At 39.4% G+C, this 18,562-nt stretch overlaps 1 protein-coding gene across 5 annotated transcripts in view; it reads right to left on the bottom strand.

The window, feature by feature from the left end:
- The window catches only part of CDC42BPA (CDC42 binding protein kinase alpha), a 336,523-nt gene that overhangs the window by 31,123 nt on the left and 286,838 nt on the right, over positions 1-18,562 (bottom strand). For all 5 annotated transcript variants that reach the window (XM_074949164.1, XM_074949160.1, XM_074949163.1 and 2 more), the window contains 9 exons: positions 18,290-18,370; positions 15,837-15,942; positions 14,960-15,096; positions 14,100-14,239; positions 13,292-13,373; positions 7,613-7,829; positions 5,115-5,177; positions 3,669-4,262; positions 1,409-1,506 (listed from right to left, as the gene is read on the bottom strand). In XM_074949164.1, the coding sequence (XP_074805265.1) occupies positions 1,409-1,506; positions 3,669-4,262; positions 5,115-5,177; positions 7,613-7,829; positions 13,292-13,373; positions 14,100-14,239; positions 14,960-15,096; positions 15,837-15,942; positions 18,290-18,370 (1,518 nt within the window). The remainder of the gene's footprint in view (positions 1-1,408; positions 1,507-3,668; positions 4,263-5,114; positions 5,178-7,612; positions 7,830-13,291; positions 13,374-14,099; positions 14,240-14,959; positions 15,097-15,836; positions 15,943-18,289; positions 18,371-18,562) is intronic.

Raw genomic sequence — 18,562 nt, 5'->3', positions numbered from 1 at the left:
CATTACAAACTGTATAAAACAAGCTTTACTAAGATACAGCCATCTCAGAGGTGCACAGGAGGGAGCCAATTGGTGCAGAGTATACAGCACAACAGTAGCATAAAAGCAATTTTGGCCAGTGGCACATGGGAATGCTCTAGGGTCACCAGCTGTCCCGATTTTGGGGTCTTTTTCTTATATAGGCTCAGATTACGATCCCCCCATCCTGATTTTTCACACTTGCTGTCTGGTCACCCTACAATTCTCTGCTCTTGTGAGGAATGACAGTGCATCTTTAATGATCACCCAATACAGAAACAATCCTGGTTTTTAAGGCTTCATCTAAGTAACTTGCCCACAGTAAATTGCATAAAACAATTTAACTAAATGACGGAGGGCTAAATTCCCAGGATTCAGACATATGGTTCTGCAATGAGTCTATTTTTTTTCCAGACCTTAAGCATAGAGAGCACTAAGACACACCTCTGTCAGGGCATTAGCATCTTGAAGATGCTTTTGCAACTTGATGTTGTGCGGCAGTGTCACGACACACAGATTTTTGCAGTTTCAAATTTCAAAAGATGAAAATCATTTCTTACTATATTTAGACTGTATATTCTATTGAAAAATAAAATCTTTCTATCAAATCACCATTTTTGAGTCTCCTACATACAGCAGCTCCCCTCTTGCTGAAAAGTGGCTTCATTTGTTACACTACCATTCTGTGTTTACCAGTAATCAAAGATAATAAATTTCACCTTGAAAAGCAGGAATGAAATTTTTTAGCCGTTTAAAACTGGAGTAACACATTGGTCAATCAAGCCCAAGGTGTGACAAACAGTTTTCAACTCTTGAACATTTGAGTGCCGAAAAATACAGTATTTAGTAATGAAGTGACAGTTTTCTCCCAGCAAAAAGATTTTCTTTGCTGTGTTATGCTGTATTTTTGCAATGAAAATATTTCCTCCTTATCACTGATGTAGGACCAGTGTTCCAAAAAGCATGTTAGCTCTAGTAGTATTTGTGCTGGTCCCACCAAAGTATTTCTAACCATAGCTGGTTATAACATCCTGAAATTCCAAGCGGGGCACGACTTGTTCAGATCTTTTCAATCTGTAATATCTATTAGGTTATGGCAATAACACAGAAACAATCAGTTTCTATGACATTAATATTCTATTAAAAAAACCAACAAGTGCAAAAGACTTTCCTGGGTATTGATTCACCACTCATTTATCTGCAATGATGAAATTGTAGCCGAAGCAGACAGCAGATCAAGGTGCACATTAGTCTTTCTATTAGCAGCTCCTTTCAGTTCAAGTATATTCTTTAATGATGTCCCATATCCCAGCTGCTATCAACTTTTTAGACACATTTGTTAGGAGTATCATAGCCTGGCCAAATTGGTTTGCTGCCCAAAGCTAGTTACCTTCTTGAGTGGAATAGTCTGTATCCATTCCATGGAGTTCACATCAAAGATATCGACCGCATTTTCACTGTATACTGAGAGGCATGGTGCATTGTAACCTGAGAGGGAAGGATTAAATACATTGTCATATGCATTTAGCCAACACAGGATTCATAGCACAGAATTTCTTAAGGATAGTTTAACTACATTCATTGAAATATACTCCAAGTATTACTGATACTTCTGAGAACACTGGGCTAGCATTCCAATTCTAGAGAAACAGAAGCCTTCTCTATAGTTAAGGATGCAACTGACTTTCATCACAAAACTGTATTTTGGCAGCCCTATAACATGTGCTTGGAAAGTCTGATTGACCTCAAAACTGCCGAAAGATTTACTATGAAGGCAAAGAAGAATGATTAATTTTCTTAAGACTGCAGAAACAAACTATTTTGAGCTATAAATCATAAAATATTATTCTGATTTGAAAAATTAATTTTTGTTTAATGTTTCTCTCTCTCTTTCTATGGTACCCTTAATTATTCATTACCTTGCTTTTAAGTGCTTAGGTTTTGTAAATGAAATGATGTGGTAGACAAGTACACAGTGACCTTGACTGGATTTTGAAACCAAGCTGTTCATTTCTGGAACTCTATACTGAGCAGCAATTGGAACCAGGAACTGAGAAGACAGTCCTCACATTTCCCCTGGTTTCGATTTTCATTTCCTATTTTCTAGATTTTAACAGAATTTAGTGCTAGTGAAATGTGCAAGATTGACAGCTCTAGAGAGATAAGTCCTCCATTCATCCACAGATCAGATTCAGCATGGAAGAAATAGCGTACTGCCTCTCTAATGTGCCTCAACTTAGTTCTGCTGGGACTAAATCTAACAGTGATCCATATCCAATAAGATTTGACCTTTCGGCTGAATTTACTAATGAAGGTTTCAATTTGTGATGATTGTGATAGTGGTTTCTGAGACTGGATGTACATTCATTAGGAATTGGAATTAGAACATCAACTTGCTTCACATAGGCAACCAAAAAGTCTTAAAAATGGTAACGACCAGGTTGGGTAGTCTTTGAACTGGTGGCCTATTAGTGAAACTCTCAATCCTTTGCATAGGCAGTCCACATTTCTCCTTGTTTTGACCCATTCATTTTCAAGGCCCTAAGACTGTAGCCACTATCCTTTCGAATGAGAAATAGCTGACAGGTTTCCCTTTGGATCCTATCAGTGCTTCTCCTTCAAGAGCCAAAAAGGGCTACACTCAGGCAATGTGAAACCCTCCTTCTTTCCCGAAGGCTGCGTATGCTGCTTTCGCAGCAAAGAAAGAATTTCAATTATATATTAAAAAAAAAAAACAACAACAAAATCCAACTGGAAATATAATACCAGGCTTATTAACTGGCAAATTTTAGGACTTCTGTATATTTTAAACTAATTTTAAAATGAATTCAGACAGTCTTTTAAAGGCATAAGAAAAGTATGATAGGGTTTTGTGTTTTATTTTGTTTTTTTACTCTTGAAGACTGAAAGTCATGTCCTTGAAAAATGTGGAATAAATATTTAACAGAGTACTTCTTGGAATAAGAAATCTTGACATGTTTTGATAAGGAAGATGATTTTTTCTTAAACTCATGGCATATATGGTCAATACTGTCTGTTTGCCAGAATTTTTTTCTTTTCTTTTTTTTTTTTTGGAGGGAGAAGGGGAAGAGCAGAGGAGTTGGGTGGGGGGGAAAGAGGAGAAAATGGAGATGATGGAAGAAAGGAGTGAAAAGCACAACAATATTAGAGATAGGTATAAACCAAACCACCAGAACTGAATGGCCCTGACAGCTCCAAATGTTGACCAAAATTTTCACTTTTGGAGTCCTAAATTTAGACTCCTCAATAAAAGTGACATTTTTTTTAGAAACGCTGAATGCACGAAAATCCCATGAACCTCAGAAGGAGCAGACAGATCTCAAACACTCTGAATATTAGGCCACTTATTTAGATGATTTTAGGTATTCAAGTTTGAAAATCCTGAGTCTCTACTGTTCTCTCATTAACAGCAGCATAAGTCAGATACACAAGTGTAAAACGAGGCCCTCTGACTAGATTTGGAGACACAGGGAAAATTTTAGGTAATACATTCATGAAGTGCCCCCTGTGAGTGCACCTAGGGCACTGCACATGCAGTTCAAATACAAACAGTAGTAATTAATAATTATATACACACCCAGTTTTTTATATATATATATATATACACACACACACACAGAGACACTTACAGCAAGAGGATGGTGTTGCAGGCCACATCAATTCCTGTTGTCTAGATCTTCGGCCCTGACAGTCAACATAAACCCCAACGCTGCTAAAACACAGCAGATATTCTTTATTTGAGATTTCGACTGCGCAGATGGCATCAGTTGGCTGTTGTGCAATAAATGATAGGGTGTGGTCATCTGGGTGGAGCAAACTGTATGGGTTCCCTTCTCCATGCAAGGGATATTTTAGGAATCCTGACTGGTAACCCACACAGAGCCGCTCACTGAAGACCGACATCCACTGGACATTTCCCAGGACTTGGATCTCCTTCATCTTTTTGTGACGCGTCTTGCTCTGATTCAGTTCATAACACAGGACCTGTCTTTTCATAGCCACACACAGGCAAGTAAGGGCTCCATGGCGTACCTGTCCAGAAACTATTGTCTGGCAGCCTTTTGTCTCTGCCAGCTTATAAAACTCAGTTTCTCTTCCATCCAGGGCTGCCATAGGGAAAAGCCGAACATGACGGTTTCGTCCTGAGATCACTGCAATGAGCTGTTCATTATGGATGAGCTCAATCTGATGAACTTTCTTATTGTCACCAACACGAATAATTTCTACAAAGCAAAAACCTGAAGTAAACCTATCTTAAAATGCATTCTGATTTAAAAAATTCTTTCAAAAAGGATTAATTTAAAGAAAACCCTTTACTGCTTTCTTAGGACATATAAAAACACTGTCTCAAAATTACAACACAAATAAAACCATTTTTCCACTTGTTTTTATATTAGAAATACTAGGTCCTGATTTTCTCCTTCCTCCGCTTGAGGACCTGAGTAGTGATCTCAGTCAAATATGCTGTTCTTCCTCCCAACAGCTATGCGAGGGAGGAGAAGTGGATTTTTCTTGCAAATCGATTAAAGCAAATTCCATGTGAAAACCATTAATTTAAAGAGTGCCTATAGTGCCTCTGATGAAGTGGGTTCTAGCCCATGAAAGCTTATGCCCAAATAAATTTGTTAGTCTCTAAGGTGCCACAAGGACTCCTCGTTGTTTTTGCTTATAGTCAGAAAAGTGACTAAGTAAAAATTTACTCAACAAGAAGGTATGCACCATTGTGGTAGGTTTACTTACTTTACAGAATTTACAAATTTTTATTTCTGTTATATCTGCAGAGACCATTCTGCTTAATGCAACAAAATCTTGCAAATATAGCAAAGAAGCTACATTTCAGTTGCAGAATCTTTATTACCGGCAATGATGCCAGAGGCAGAAACAACACAGAACAGCTTGGTTATCAGCTCCCATGTGGAAGCTACACAGCTGGCAGTTATTAAAATCATCTTTGGAACTGTAAACTTAGAAAATTCGATCTAGGAGATACTGAAAGAGAACAAAGTTTAGAGTGTCATTTTTCTGACTACTCAAACTGAACATTAGTATAATTAATACAATTCATTATATCTTACCATCTTTGGTGACATGCAGAACAAACAACCCTTCTTCATTGCCCAGAGCTATTCTTTCATGATCTAGGATAGTAAAAAAACAAAACGAAACAAAATTAAAAGAAAAACAAATAAAAAAAGGTGAGGCATTTCTCTTTGGACACTGCTTCAAAAGAGGGACATAAAGCAGATACATGTTAATACATGAAGTTCTGTCACTTATAGAAAATCATAAAATTCTAGAAATGTAGGACTAGAAGGGACCTCAAAAAATAATCTAGTCCAGTCCCCCGCACTGAGGCAGAACTAAGTATTATCTAGTATTACCCAACAGGTGTTGGTCTAACCTGTTTTTAAAAACCTCCAGTGTTGGAGATTCCACAACCTCCCTAGGTTATTTGTTCCAGTGCTTAACCACCTGTACAATTAGGAAATTTTTCCTGATATCTAACCTACATGTCCCTTGCTGCAATTTAAACCCATTGCTTCTTGTCCTATCCTCAGTGGATAAGGAAAACACCCTCCTCTTTATAACAACCTTTTACGTATTTGAAGACTGTGATCATGTCAGTCTGCTTTTCTCCAGACTAAACAAACTATTTTTTCAACCTTTCCTTGTAGATCATGTTTTCTAGACCTTTAATAATTTTTGTTGTTCTCCTCTAGACTTTCTCTAATTTGTCCACATCTTTCTCAAAGTGTGGTTCCCAGAACTGGACACAGTACTCCAGTTGAGGCCTTATCAATGCTGAGTAGAGTGGAAGAATTACTTCTTGTGTCCTGCTTACAACATTCCTGCTAATACATTTTTTTGCAACAGTTTTACATTGACGACTCATATTTAATTTGTGATCCACTATAATACCCAGCTCTCCTTCCTAGGCAGTCATTTCCCATTTTGTATTTGTGCAACTGATTATTCCTTCTTAGGTGTAGTACTTTGCATTTGGCCTTATTGAATTTCATCCTATTTATTTCATACCATTTCTCTAGTTTGTCAAGATCATTTTGAATTCTAATCCTGTCTTCCAAAACCAAAACAATTATATGAAGACAAAATACATTGGTAGCCTCCCTTTTTATTTCTTTCATAAGAAAAAGCTGAAAGACACATCACAGCCTGATTCTATTTCTCATGCTAGTAGAAATGTCACTATGTAACATTATACAGAACAACTTTTCAGCACACTTACGCACAGTACTGACTTTGTAGTAAACAAATAAAATATCAAATTTAAATAATCAAACTACAGATGCTGGGCATTAGCATGTAATAGATCCAGACTGAGTCTCTGTCCTAGGTTCTTACTTACAGAGAACAGGAGTGCTAATGGAAGCTGTATCTTCAGTCCTGAGATGATAAAGTGGTGAAGGAAGTTCTGTATTACTCACTCTGTAGTGCTACTTTTGGCTAGGTAAGGAGCTGTGGTCACACAATACAATGTAAATCATGCCCACTCCTTAGCCACAAGGATGTTAATTATGAAAGAGGGTAGGGAGGAATGCTCTTAAGGATTTCCCAGAAACACTGAACATCCTACCACACTTCCCCATAGTACCATCCATACTGCCATATGGCATAAAATACTCAACAAATGTGATTCAGTAGCCAATAGAGAGGGTTATTGACCTCATTCTGTGGGTAATTCTTCTATCCAAACAATATTTCACGCTGTTGTTTAACCCAAGATTACTTTTGTGCTGAACTGCATACATTAGGATCCAGAGTCTGAGCAGGCCTCCTGAAGGGCCAAATCCTAATGTTCTAACTCAGATTTCCTTAGTCCGCTTTACTCTGGCAAATTCCCATTTGTTTCATAGATTTTGCTGGAAATTTGCCTGAGTAAAAACTGAGTAAGGGAGTCTCAGGATTTAGCTTCAATTGCACAAATGGGATTTACAAGCACCGCTATTTTGAATGTGCAAATCCATTATTTGCACATGTGGCTTTTGCTCATGCAATTACTCATTTTGCATGTGCAAAACCAAGTTAATACATGTTGAGGGGCACAATTAATAATAAACATAATAAATGGGAATTAATTATTTGCAGCTAGAATCTAAAATTTTATTGACATTGCTTTTAAGTAAAGTGTATGAACATCTATCTTGGAATAGCAGAAGTCATAGACAGAAGCTTTATTTTTCTTAGATTTTCAGAGGGTGGGAGGAAACAAAGGGACTGAATTGATCTCTCTTTTGTTTAGAGTGAGCCAATATTGCTAGCATTTATGTGTCAGAAATATAGATGGTCACAGGTAGGATCTGAACTCAGCCCTTCACGGGAGAATGCAACCTTAACACAGCACCTTAGACTTTTTGGCTTGCCTAATTTACAAACCAGCTTGCTCTACATTTTAAAAAAAGATCTAGATGCACATTTATGGCTCATCATAATTTCCTGAGACAGAGTTTTGTTGCACTGCCTAGGAAGAAAGGAGAGTACAGGAAGTGTTAACATTGTAAACTGTGTCCAGTAACACCCAAGATGTGTTTATGGCAGATTATCAACTTCATACCTATGATTGCTGCTGACTGGGTTGTTTTGATGAGAGGGAGTGTGCTGTCATAAGCCTCTTTGGGAACATAGACTGATCGGTCTTTGAGCTTGTTCTTCTTCAAAATCCTATGCAATTCATTCAGCACTCCCACCCATTTGCTCTTTTCATTCTCACTGTCTGCTAGAATCAGGATCGAACACTTATTACTGGATGCAGAGAGCTGGGAAGCTGTAACCTGAAAAAGTTTTAAATGGATATGTTTAAGAAACAAAGGAAAAGCATTAGTTATTGAAACACAAGTCCATGGCTATCAATATCCTTTTCATTAGATGCTGACTTGAGTTGAATTCAATCAACTGAAAACCTGGGTTTCTGCATCAGAAATCCATGCAAAAATAACCTAGTGAAGGTGACTGAACCAAGAAAATTTCATTTTAAGTGGATTTGTTGCTAGCGATATAATTCAGAGATTTCCACTCTAAATTATTTAGGGTATCTATGTCTTAAGACATTTTATAAACGAAAAACATGCTTACCAAGTATTTCTGAAAGTCTATTCTGTACTTGGTACACACCTACAATTTTTGTTAACATTAATGTAATGGGAACGATGCATGAGCAACCCAGACCTGTGAAACTTTTCAAATAGCTAGACCACTTGATTACATGTAAAAGTGAAAAACCATCTCTGACTTGAAACTGCACTCAGTATCAAACTCAACCTTTTTAAGAATTTAACTTCTTTAATGCCAGTGGCTGTTGATCCAGCAGTCGAATTCTAAATTATATTAAAATATTCACTATTATTTGTTTTTTTTTTCCTGCTTTGACATGCTTTCTGTAAATGTTTCCCTGTAGAACAAATCCTATTGTCACTCACTAGACTGAATGAGAGAAAGTTCTGGAAGATCTTTTCTAAAAAGTATTTTATGATTCACTCTATCTAAATCACTAAAAAGTCAACCGTGAGAATATCACTGACCCCATAGAAGTATGGAGTTGCTAGTTTACTGCTAGAGATTGTGACTTGAAGAGACATTGGAGAAGACAAGGAGACACTAATAAAAAGCGTGAGAGTAGAGATCTCAGATAAGCAAAGTATCTTGTATTTCTTTATTTATTTTTGTTTGGGGTCGGATCAGCTGAAAACTTGCATTTGACATGTTCCGTTTTAATTGGGCTGTTTGTAATGGATTTAGAGTAGCAGTTGTTGATGTTACTTTGTGAATTGCTGGAGAATAAAGTAAGAAAAGCCCTAAGAAAAAGTCTCCACAGAGAAGTATACTTTTGTTTTATGTTTTTCTCTCCCAAGGAAGTGGGTTTGTTTAGGAGACAATGCCTGTGTGTAGTCTTCTGTGATTCCTTCTGAATAGCTGAATCTAACTTGATTATTTGTTACCCTAATCTAGCTCATTTTATTTATTTTTTTCTTCTATTTCCTGGTAACACTTTCTTTTTTGTATTGAATAAGAGTACTTGAAAAGAATTTGACCAGCCTCAAAGAGAAATATACTTATTTAATTCCTCTACATTCCCAGTAACTGTGAAGTTTAATCCAAATGATACTCACGTAGTCATGAGAGGGAGAATGGCAAATGTGGGAAGGACCCTGTAATGTATTACCTATCTTTACTGTGTTTTTCATGTTCTTTTTCAGTTGCTAAGTACAAGCTTTCTAAGAAGGACTCTCCGAAAGTAGGCCGGGAACCATGACATAATGAGGGGGGTACTGAACACGTGTTATTGAAAACTGAACAATAAAAAGGAAATGTTTTACTACCAGGAAGCAAGGGGGAAAAAAAGGAAGGAGAGGAAAAATGCAATGCTTCTGTTAAATGCATTCTCAATTGAGGGAGAAATTGGATTTTGACAAAGTCAGCCCCATGACAAAGGGTAACGAAGTAAAGCCTTATGGCACCATGGAACACAGCACAAACCACGATGAAGGACAGAGAACGGGTCACAGAAAAAGGGCAGACAGTAATGCTGGGTTTCAGTACTTAGAAATGGAGACTGTACAGTGTTCAGTCATGACTCTGAATCTTGCATGGTTTGTTGCCTTCTGCATCCCACTGTAGGTGACATCACATCCCAGGTGGACCAGCTGCTGGTAAAAATTGAAGAGCAGCTCGTAGTCTTGGTCCATGCTGGAACCAATGACACAGGTGGAAGCAGATTGGAGCTCCTGAAATTCACGTTTGAAGATTTAAGTAGTAGGATGAAGTAACAGAATTTAAGAGAAATATTCTCTGAAATACTACCAGTGGCATGATCAAGGCCAAGTCATTCAGTGGCAGATTAGGAATCTAAGCATCTTGTTGACACTTTAGCCCTGTGAGACATGGGGGATGTTAAAATAATAAATACAGTAACTCCTCACTTAAAGTCGTCCCGGTTAACATTGTTTCGTTGTTACGTTGCTGATCAATTAGGGAACATGCTCATTTAAAGTTGTGCAATGCTCCACTCTTACTTTGTTTGGCTGCCTGCTTTCTCCACAGCTGGCAGCCTCCCTACACCCCCCCATCCCCACATGCCTCCCGCCCCCCGGCAGACCCCGTGGTTCAGCACCTCCTGCCCGCGGCAATCAGCTGGCTTGCGGCGTTTAGGAGGGAGGGGGAAGAAGCAAGGACTCTGCGCACAGGCTCCCCATCCCTCCCCTGCCTCCTGCCCAGGGCAATCAGCTGGCTTGCAGCATTTAGGAGGTAGGAGGGAGGAGGGAGGAGCGAGGACTTGGCTCGCAAGCTCTCCCTCCATCCCCTGCCTCCTGAACAGTGCAAACCAGCTGACTGACCCGGGCAGGAGGCAGGGGAGGGAGGGGGAGCCTGCATGCCAAGTCCTCGCTCCTCCCTCCTGCCCTGCAAGCCAGCTGATTGCCCCGGGGGGGGGGAGGGGAGCGAGGACTCAGCATGCCTCCCCCCTCCCTCCTGCCCACGGCAATCAACTGGCTTGCAGCGTTCAGAAGGGAGTGGGGAGGAGCGAGGATGCAGCATGTGAAGTAAAGGGGGAGGAGGTGGGGAGAGAAGAGGAGGGTCAATGGTAGGGGTTTAGGGGAAGGGGTGGAGTGGGTGGGCCGAGGGCTGAGCCCCCTGCCCCCGGCAAAGTCAGTGCCTGTGCTTGCAAGAACAGCAAGAGGAGCAGCCGGACAATCCATGCTCTTCCACCATCTGACTCCACCATCTCAACCAAGCTTCATACTCAGCAGTAATGACTGTAGTATTAAATTGTTTCTTTAAAATTGTTTAAAACTTACACCTGTATTAAATTGCTTGTTTAAAATTATTTAAAAATGTATATAATGCCTTTTGTCTGGCAAAAAAAAAATTCCCTGGAACCTAACCCCCCCTATTTACATTAATGCTTATGGGGAAATTGGATTCACTTAACATCGTTTCACTTAAAGTTGCATTTTTCAGGAACATAACTACAACGTTAAGTGAGGAGTTACTGTAGAACTACACAATGGAATGGGCTACATTGGACTAAATACTGTTTGGTCCAATAAAAGATCTTACCTCACCCACCTAATCTCTTTAATATCCTGGGACTAACACAGCTACAACACTGCAAACAATGTACTGATTGATAGGGATGTGAGCTTGGGTGAGAGTTTTAATTTGTAGAGAGATGGCTAGAGACAGAGACCAGCACAGAAAAGAGGAAGCAATTTAAATAAAACAGGAAAGATTATTAGGTAATGAAAAATATTAAAGTGAAGAAGAAGTGGGCTAAATATCCAGACAGTCTGACGATGGCCACATTAGCAAAGGGTCAAGTTCTGCAGTCTTTTATCAACCAAAATTCTGACTAAAGCCAACAGGAGTTTTGCTCAGTGAAGGAATGCAGAATTTGGCTCAAAGTTTTAACTGCAAATTTACAAATTAAAACATTATATAAAATAGAAAGAGTAAAGGAATATGTACATAGATGAGAATTCAGGACCAGGACCATGATTAAAATGGACTGAATATCAGGAGAGGCTAAGTACAGAATCACAGATAGAGGGCCAACTCCCACCCAGACCATTAACTCATTTAGTCTAGTCCCATGCATTTTACAGGACCACTCACTATAGTATTTCCACTAGCACTAAGGAATCTAAACTGTTTAGAATTCAGAGACTGAGTAGAAAACAGCTGGAGAGGAGTAAGGCACTCATCCAATCCTGAAGTGATCTCTGCATAGATGCAGACTTCAACAGGACTCCATATGGGTGTGGGGGTCTTACCACTGGGAGGTCACTGCAGGATCCGGATCTAAAAAGGAAGATTATAAAGGAAAAAGGGGGCACAATCATTATGCCCTGAAATCAAAGACAACAAAGGGAGCATACTTTTTAAGGTATGAATCAGACTTGAATTGCCTAATTAGAAGGAGCCATGAAGCTGAGGAGGTAGCTGAATTCTAAAAAGTTTGGAAAAAGGCATAACTAGCAGTAATGGGAGATTGCAGCTCCTGGTCACAGAGTGAAAAGTATACATCTAGCAAAATGTTTCTTGCCATGGCATGGGACTGCTTCCTTCCATACTATGCAAAAAGGAAATCAGAAAGGAAGAAATTCATTACTTGGTTTTGAATTAAAGAAAAGACTTAATTTACTATGCGTACAGTAAATGGGCCAGAATGTGAGCATTGAATAATGATAATGTAATCTGTTAGCACTTGGAGGACCCTAAATACATGGAAATGTAGATGCTGAGTTTCAGCAAGAGATGTACCTTTACGTCCAAATCTGGGATGAAATCCTGGGGCCACTGAAGTCAATGGGAATTTTGCCATCAACTTCAGTGGGCCCAGGATTTCACTCCTGATCTTCCCTATAGTTCTGGATCCAGTGTTGTGGTTCAGGCTTCTCTTTTGTTCCAGCACAATGAACAAAAGAAGAGGAGAGAAAGCATGGAACAAAATGGAATGGAACAACAGAGCAATGATTAGGAAGTTAATAAGAGGGGAATCAGACAGGCAACAAAGATAAAACAATGCATTGTCGAAGTTTGTGGGAACCATTTAGGAAAAAGGGTAAGAATATAAGAAAAAAACAATGAAGGTAAGCTCCTACTTTCAGATCTACAATCCAGATCTCATGTGTATATTTTGCACTCAATTCCTATCCATTGACATGAATGGGAGTTTGCAGGGATCAAGCCCATATGTTCAACGGAGATATGCACATATACAATAAATGTATGCATTATGGTTCAAGGAATAATATGAAATACAGATGTGGGGGAAGATTAAGGTCAGAAAATGTAAATGTAGAAGATCATTGCAGAACTAAAGAATAACAAAGAAAGAAAAGACACTTCAAGAAGATTAACAAAAATAAGAGCTCAGTGAAAGGGAGACCATAGAACCTCTAAAAGGTACCAAACGTAGTTTTACCATGAGAATAAGGTGCAAGTATATTCTTGAAACATTACTTAGATTGTAATCTCTTTGGGGCAGGGACCATTTTCTTCTCTTTTACAGTGCCTAGCACTCTCGGGTCCTGGTCTATGGCTCAGGCTCCCAGGCACGATGGCAATACAAATAATGAATAATAATTCTATGCACCACTGCTACCACGGTGGAGCTGGATCCGTGTTAGCAATGGAGAAAAAAGTTCAAAAATGAAGGGCAGTGTGTGTGGCTCAATCCCATTGCACCATACTAACAAAGCTGCGCCTAGACCAATCAGGTTTAAACATACATACTTACTCTAAAGATACAGGGAATATCTTTTCGATTTGCATGGATGACATCAGAGGCCAAGACAGAACTCACTGAGAATTCTTCATCCCTTACAGAGACAACAAATATCATTTAGAAGGGAGCAAAAGCCTGACATTTTACTTGTGCTTGCACAGTAAACGTAGAGCTATTGTCTGAAGCACACAATAATATAGCACCCAGACCTAATTTTTAAAATAGCTTGATTTTCCATCCTCCAGTTAGCATCAGCAGAAATAACTTACAAGTGTGTTGTAACCAATTTTTGGCTACACAAACAATCACAGAGATAAATCTAGCCAGCTATTCTGCATTAGGTTTCTACTTAGGTTAAAAAACGCCAACAAAAACCCAATTTCCCCCCTTCCCCTAACCCCGGACTGTTGGTGTCAGAACAAACTCTTGGGTATAGAGATATAACACCACACTGGATTTTTATACAGAAACGCATACACTGGTTATTTATACAGCCAAAGAGACAAAGTTTCAGCTACAGCCACTAATCACTATCGGTTGTTATAACCACATTTGGTATAAGAACAACAACAAAAGGTTTATTTAGCTCCCTGGTTGAGACCTTGTGTGGTAAGTTTTATACCAGAACAAATTTTTGTGGTGTCTTAACTAGAAGTTTTCAATAGCCATGAAGTTTACTGGAAAACGCACTTCAGTTTAAAATACTGCTCAGGGATACAGAACCTTCCTGGATGTAACCTTCATTCCAAGGAACTCAAAATGAAGAATTTGCTGTCTCTTGTTTTCCACAGAAAACCCCACTCAGCACTAAACAGCTTACCTCATGTCAATAACCTGACTCACTACCACGCTGGGCTGGGATGCTTTTCCTTCTGCTATATCATACAGGAAGAGTTTGAAATCACAGACCACGGCCAGTGCTCTCTGCCAGCCTTTCTTTACTCCAGCTGGTTTAGGAACCTATAGTAAAATAAATAGCACTGATTAGCTTTTCATGAATTGGTGTTTTCAAAAGAGCATAATGCAAGTATTGGGTCCGTCAGCGACAATGAAGAGTAGCATCAATAATAGAAGAAGCGTACAGTGAAAGAAATGAGAGCCAGCCCAGCAGCCTGTCCAAGTGTCAGATGTGAGCGCTACACTATATTACAGAAAACCTGTAACATCCTGGGTTCTGTCCCTATCTCACCCTTCTACACCCACAAACTCATAACAAAGGAACCGAGGGACTGATACAAGAAGAAACAGAATCTTGTACATCTCTAGTTCACCTGCTGGAATGCAGCCCAGATAGTGAAGTAACATTTGATGGCTGTTGGGTGATCTCAGTACAATGCCCACACACCTCAGAAGAAACCAACACCACAGCTGACACTAGTCTCAATAGAAGGGCTGAAAGATTGACTGGACTTGTAGCTGAACTAGCCTCTTACTCTAGAAGCAGTCTCTCCAAAACAGGTTCAAAGTACATTGGCGTAGCAGAATGAGAGGAGCTTGATTGCCGCTACCAATGCTATAACTGTTCTGTGAATAATCAGAGGTCTTCAGTCTCCAAGGCTGTAACTTTAAAACAAAACAATATACAATAAAACAATTCAGAGCTAGACTTTAATTCCCTGACAGATTGGGACAACAACAAAGTTAACACCAGGCTACCAATTCCAGTTTCCTGATACTTACTCGAACATGACCTTCGTATGCAGTTCCTATGCCTTTCTGTGGATCTATCCCCAGAGGGCCTTTGGTCTGTTCAGGAGGGATTGGGCACACTGCTGGGGCCTTGTCTGCACAGGTCACATGGCATGAGAATCCACATACTTATCAGAGGAGAAAAAAGGCAGTTAATATTTCATACAAAAATCTTCTCTCTTTTGTAATGTGAAAGCTGTGGTAATAATACATGGAAAGCACATTGAAGTGTACTCCATTGCCAATAACTGAATTATTTCAATAAAACTTGCTATACTGAAAGAGGGGGAAATAAAGTTACTCATAGGAGCAGAAAATACATGGCCTTGAAAAGCCAGATTCTGATATGAATTCAAACTTCTTCAAAGTTCAGAGTGCCCGGTTCCAACACTCTGGTTTGGAATATAAAGGAGAAAGAGGTGTCAGTTGTGAAGTTAGGACTGAGGCACTTGCAAACTTCAGATCTATTATTTTGGCATAAAATTGGGGTTGAGCGTCAGCTTGCCTGTCATTTTCCCCAACGTCAGGCTGTTGTCAGCACACCTGACAACTACCATGTTTCCTCGCTGCCATTTTAAATCTAGAATAAATGACTAAACTGTCTTCAACTATCAACCATAATATTCTAGATATTTCACACCATGCCATTTCCCCAGTTACACAGTTTACTGTAGAATCCTCTGTGTGAGATGCCCAGAATGCTTAGCCCCCACTGTTACAGGCTGCAAGATGAAGAACACAACACAGGAGTTAAACATTAGAATTACGGAATGCATTATTTCAACATAATAATGCTGCTTGTATAGTTTGCATAACACCTTCCATAAGACTCTAAGCCCTTCAGCTCCCATTTACTCGTCACACTCACCTTCACAAGTGCAGCCCTGTCTTATTAAACCAACCATCAGAGATGTGCACTGATTGCATTTTGTAGGGGTATTAAAAGATTTCACTACAAACTGGTGGGCCTTAGGCTGTGAAACAAATGGACACAGATGTTAATTTCTGGTAACATTTTTCACAAAGAACAATTACTTTTTCACATACCATACGTAAAAGAGCATACATGTGGGTTTAAAAGCTCAGCTTATGTTTATTAAAAACAAGAGCTGTGTACAAGACTCCTTGGCTGAAAATTTACCTTGCAGTCCTTATCAGGTCTTAAAACAGCTCAATTTTTATGGATTGCTGCTATCACCCTCCGTAAACTAACTATGGAAACTTGGACCATGTCCCAGCATATGAGTTTGCAGCCACTGTTGAAAGGAAGGTTGTCAAGGTCAGTAGTCCATAAATTGTCTCCTGTTGCAATAGTATCCTTCAGAAGTTGCAGGCAAACTTTTTTTTTTTTTTAAATGCTGGTCACAGAAGCTTTATGTTAAGGGTAGTGGGCGTGAGTGGAAAAGGAAAGTTATATGTGGGTGGGTCACTATAGTTTAAAATTCTGACTTAAATACTGGAATGGGTGATATAGTTCAGCTTTACAGTGCTAGGCATGGGTGGTTTCATAACGTCAATGGTAAAATATTTAAGGTAAGAGACCACATAAGGCTGATTTTGAAGGGGAGTTCCCTTCTCCGGGACTCCTGAGAACATGCACTGTCTGAACCAATGCATATATTCCTTTCCTCCACAGGGGGAAATATGCTGCCACAAAGATAGCAGAGACAAATGACTGTGTCTGTGTGATGAGTCTGTTTTGATTCATAAAAGGTTCTACATGATGCCCAGGAAGCTGCCTCACATATTTCCTGCAGATAGATTATTCCCGCTCTGCCCAGGAAGAGAGTCTCCTCTAGAGGAGTAGACTGTGGTGGGAAAGGGAACAGAACATTTTCCTACAGTACATTTCCTGAATGCAAAATATCACATCCATCTGTGTAACATCTAGGATTTGAGAGAGGGAGACCTTTGTTGAATATTTTTTGATGGCTAGGAATATTATAGTTACGCTAGCTGTTTAAGATATTTACCAGTTAAAGACTCTGACTGCATCCATCTTTATGACACAGCCTGTTTGGTTCATATGCAGAGAGTTTTCTGACTACAGACTGAAACTGATGAGAAAATAAGTCCCATTTTAGAAAGCTTGCGGCACAGCCTAATGTAAGATGACCGTTTAGGCAGCTCCAAGAATAGAAGATCACTTATTAATTAGTGCAACGGTGAACTGCTCACAAAACAGGCGAATTTTCTAGGAAAAAAAGCTTGTTTCACAAGATTTCACAGGTTCAAAAAGTTTTTGTTAAGAAACTTAAAACTGGCACTTGAATACATGAATGAAGTGGTTACCTCTGTTTCCCATCTGTGTATAAAATGCTGACATAGCCATGGGAGGAAACATGCATTTCTTTTATCTAATATTTCCATATGGGTAAACTTCTATTAACCATTTCAGAAATACAGCTAACAGATATAGGGTAACATTTTCAAATGGGACTTAGGTCCCTAAGTCACTCAGCCACTTTTGAAAATTTAACCCTTTGAGTCTTTCCTTTCAAAACTGTCCATACAAACTCTTCTACCCTTGCTTGAATACATGAAACTATTCAGCCAAGGGTGAAATTAATTCCAGTGACTGGCATAAAGTCCAAATATAGAGTTTCTGTGCAAGTGGAGTGCAGGAAAGCTGGAGAACTGGAATTCATTCTCTCAATCAGAGTCAGAGTGCCACCATGTGCTGATTACAAAAAAGATACTGAGGTTCCTGGATCTGCACAGACAAATCCATATCTCCTCCACTCTCAGCTCGCTCAAATAAGGAACTTCTATGCTGGGCCTACATTGGCCAGTGAAGTCAGTTTCATAGCATAGCGCCCCTGCACAGCTGTTCAGTCGACAACCCCGCAGCAGTGTCCCTGTGCAGTGGTTAAGTAGTCAGGAGCTTCTTGCACTATCATTCCTTACCAGTAGTGAATTTTATCCCCAAATCTTCATCTCTCAGTCACTTTGAGCAGAAGCTGAAAGTGTCTCATGCTGCGTGCCAAAGACAGAGAAAGGGAGAATCTTCCCCTCAATTTTCTCTGGCATTTATTTTCCTGCATTATCTTCTAGCTCCAAATCTCCCTCTGTTCTTTTTAAATGGCCCAAGTTGGCACTTTTGCTGTGACCAGATATGCAGAGCAAATGATCAACTCCATGTACTCTTGCATTAGGCAATCAACTCCAATCTTTTGCATCTTGTTGGGGAGTTTAATTTAAACACAAACCACCCAGGCAACTCTAAGAAAAAAATTCTGATAAACAAGTTTCCTGAAGCCACTGTTAAGGAATGAAATGTGCCCCCCTTTATACAGAATTTTTGAAGGTGTGACTGAGTACCTTTGGTGCAGAGAGTCCTGATCCAATATATGCTGTCCTCATGGCTGGTGTATGAACCGAGCGTGGAGGATGATCTGTAACCTGAACACAACCACCCCACAAAAAAGTAGTGAGATATCAAAGGCACATTATCAAAAGCTGCTTGACTAAAACAGAAAGGCCAAAAAAAAAACCAACAGAAAAGTAACCAAAATGGGGGACACGGACTAATATAGGAAAAAACTCAGCAAAAATTAATCTTAAGATGCACAGCAGAAAATGTCAAGAAAATGG

The sequence above is a fragment of the Natator depressus genome, chromosome 3 (assembly GCF_965152275.1).
Source record: "Natator depressus isolate rNatDep1 chromosome 3, rNatDep2.hap1, whole genome shotgun sequence".
Classification (NCBI taxonomy): domain Eukaryota; kingdom Metazoa; phylum Chordata; order Testudines; family Cheloniidae; genus Natator; species Natator depressus.
This window is presented reverse-complemented; position numbering and strand designations above follow the sequence as displayed.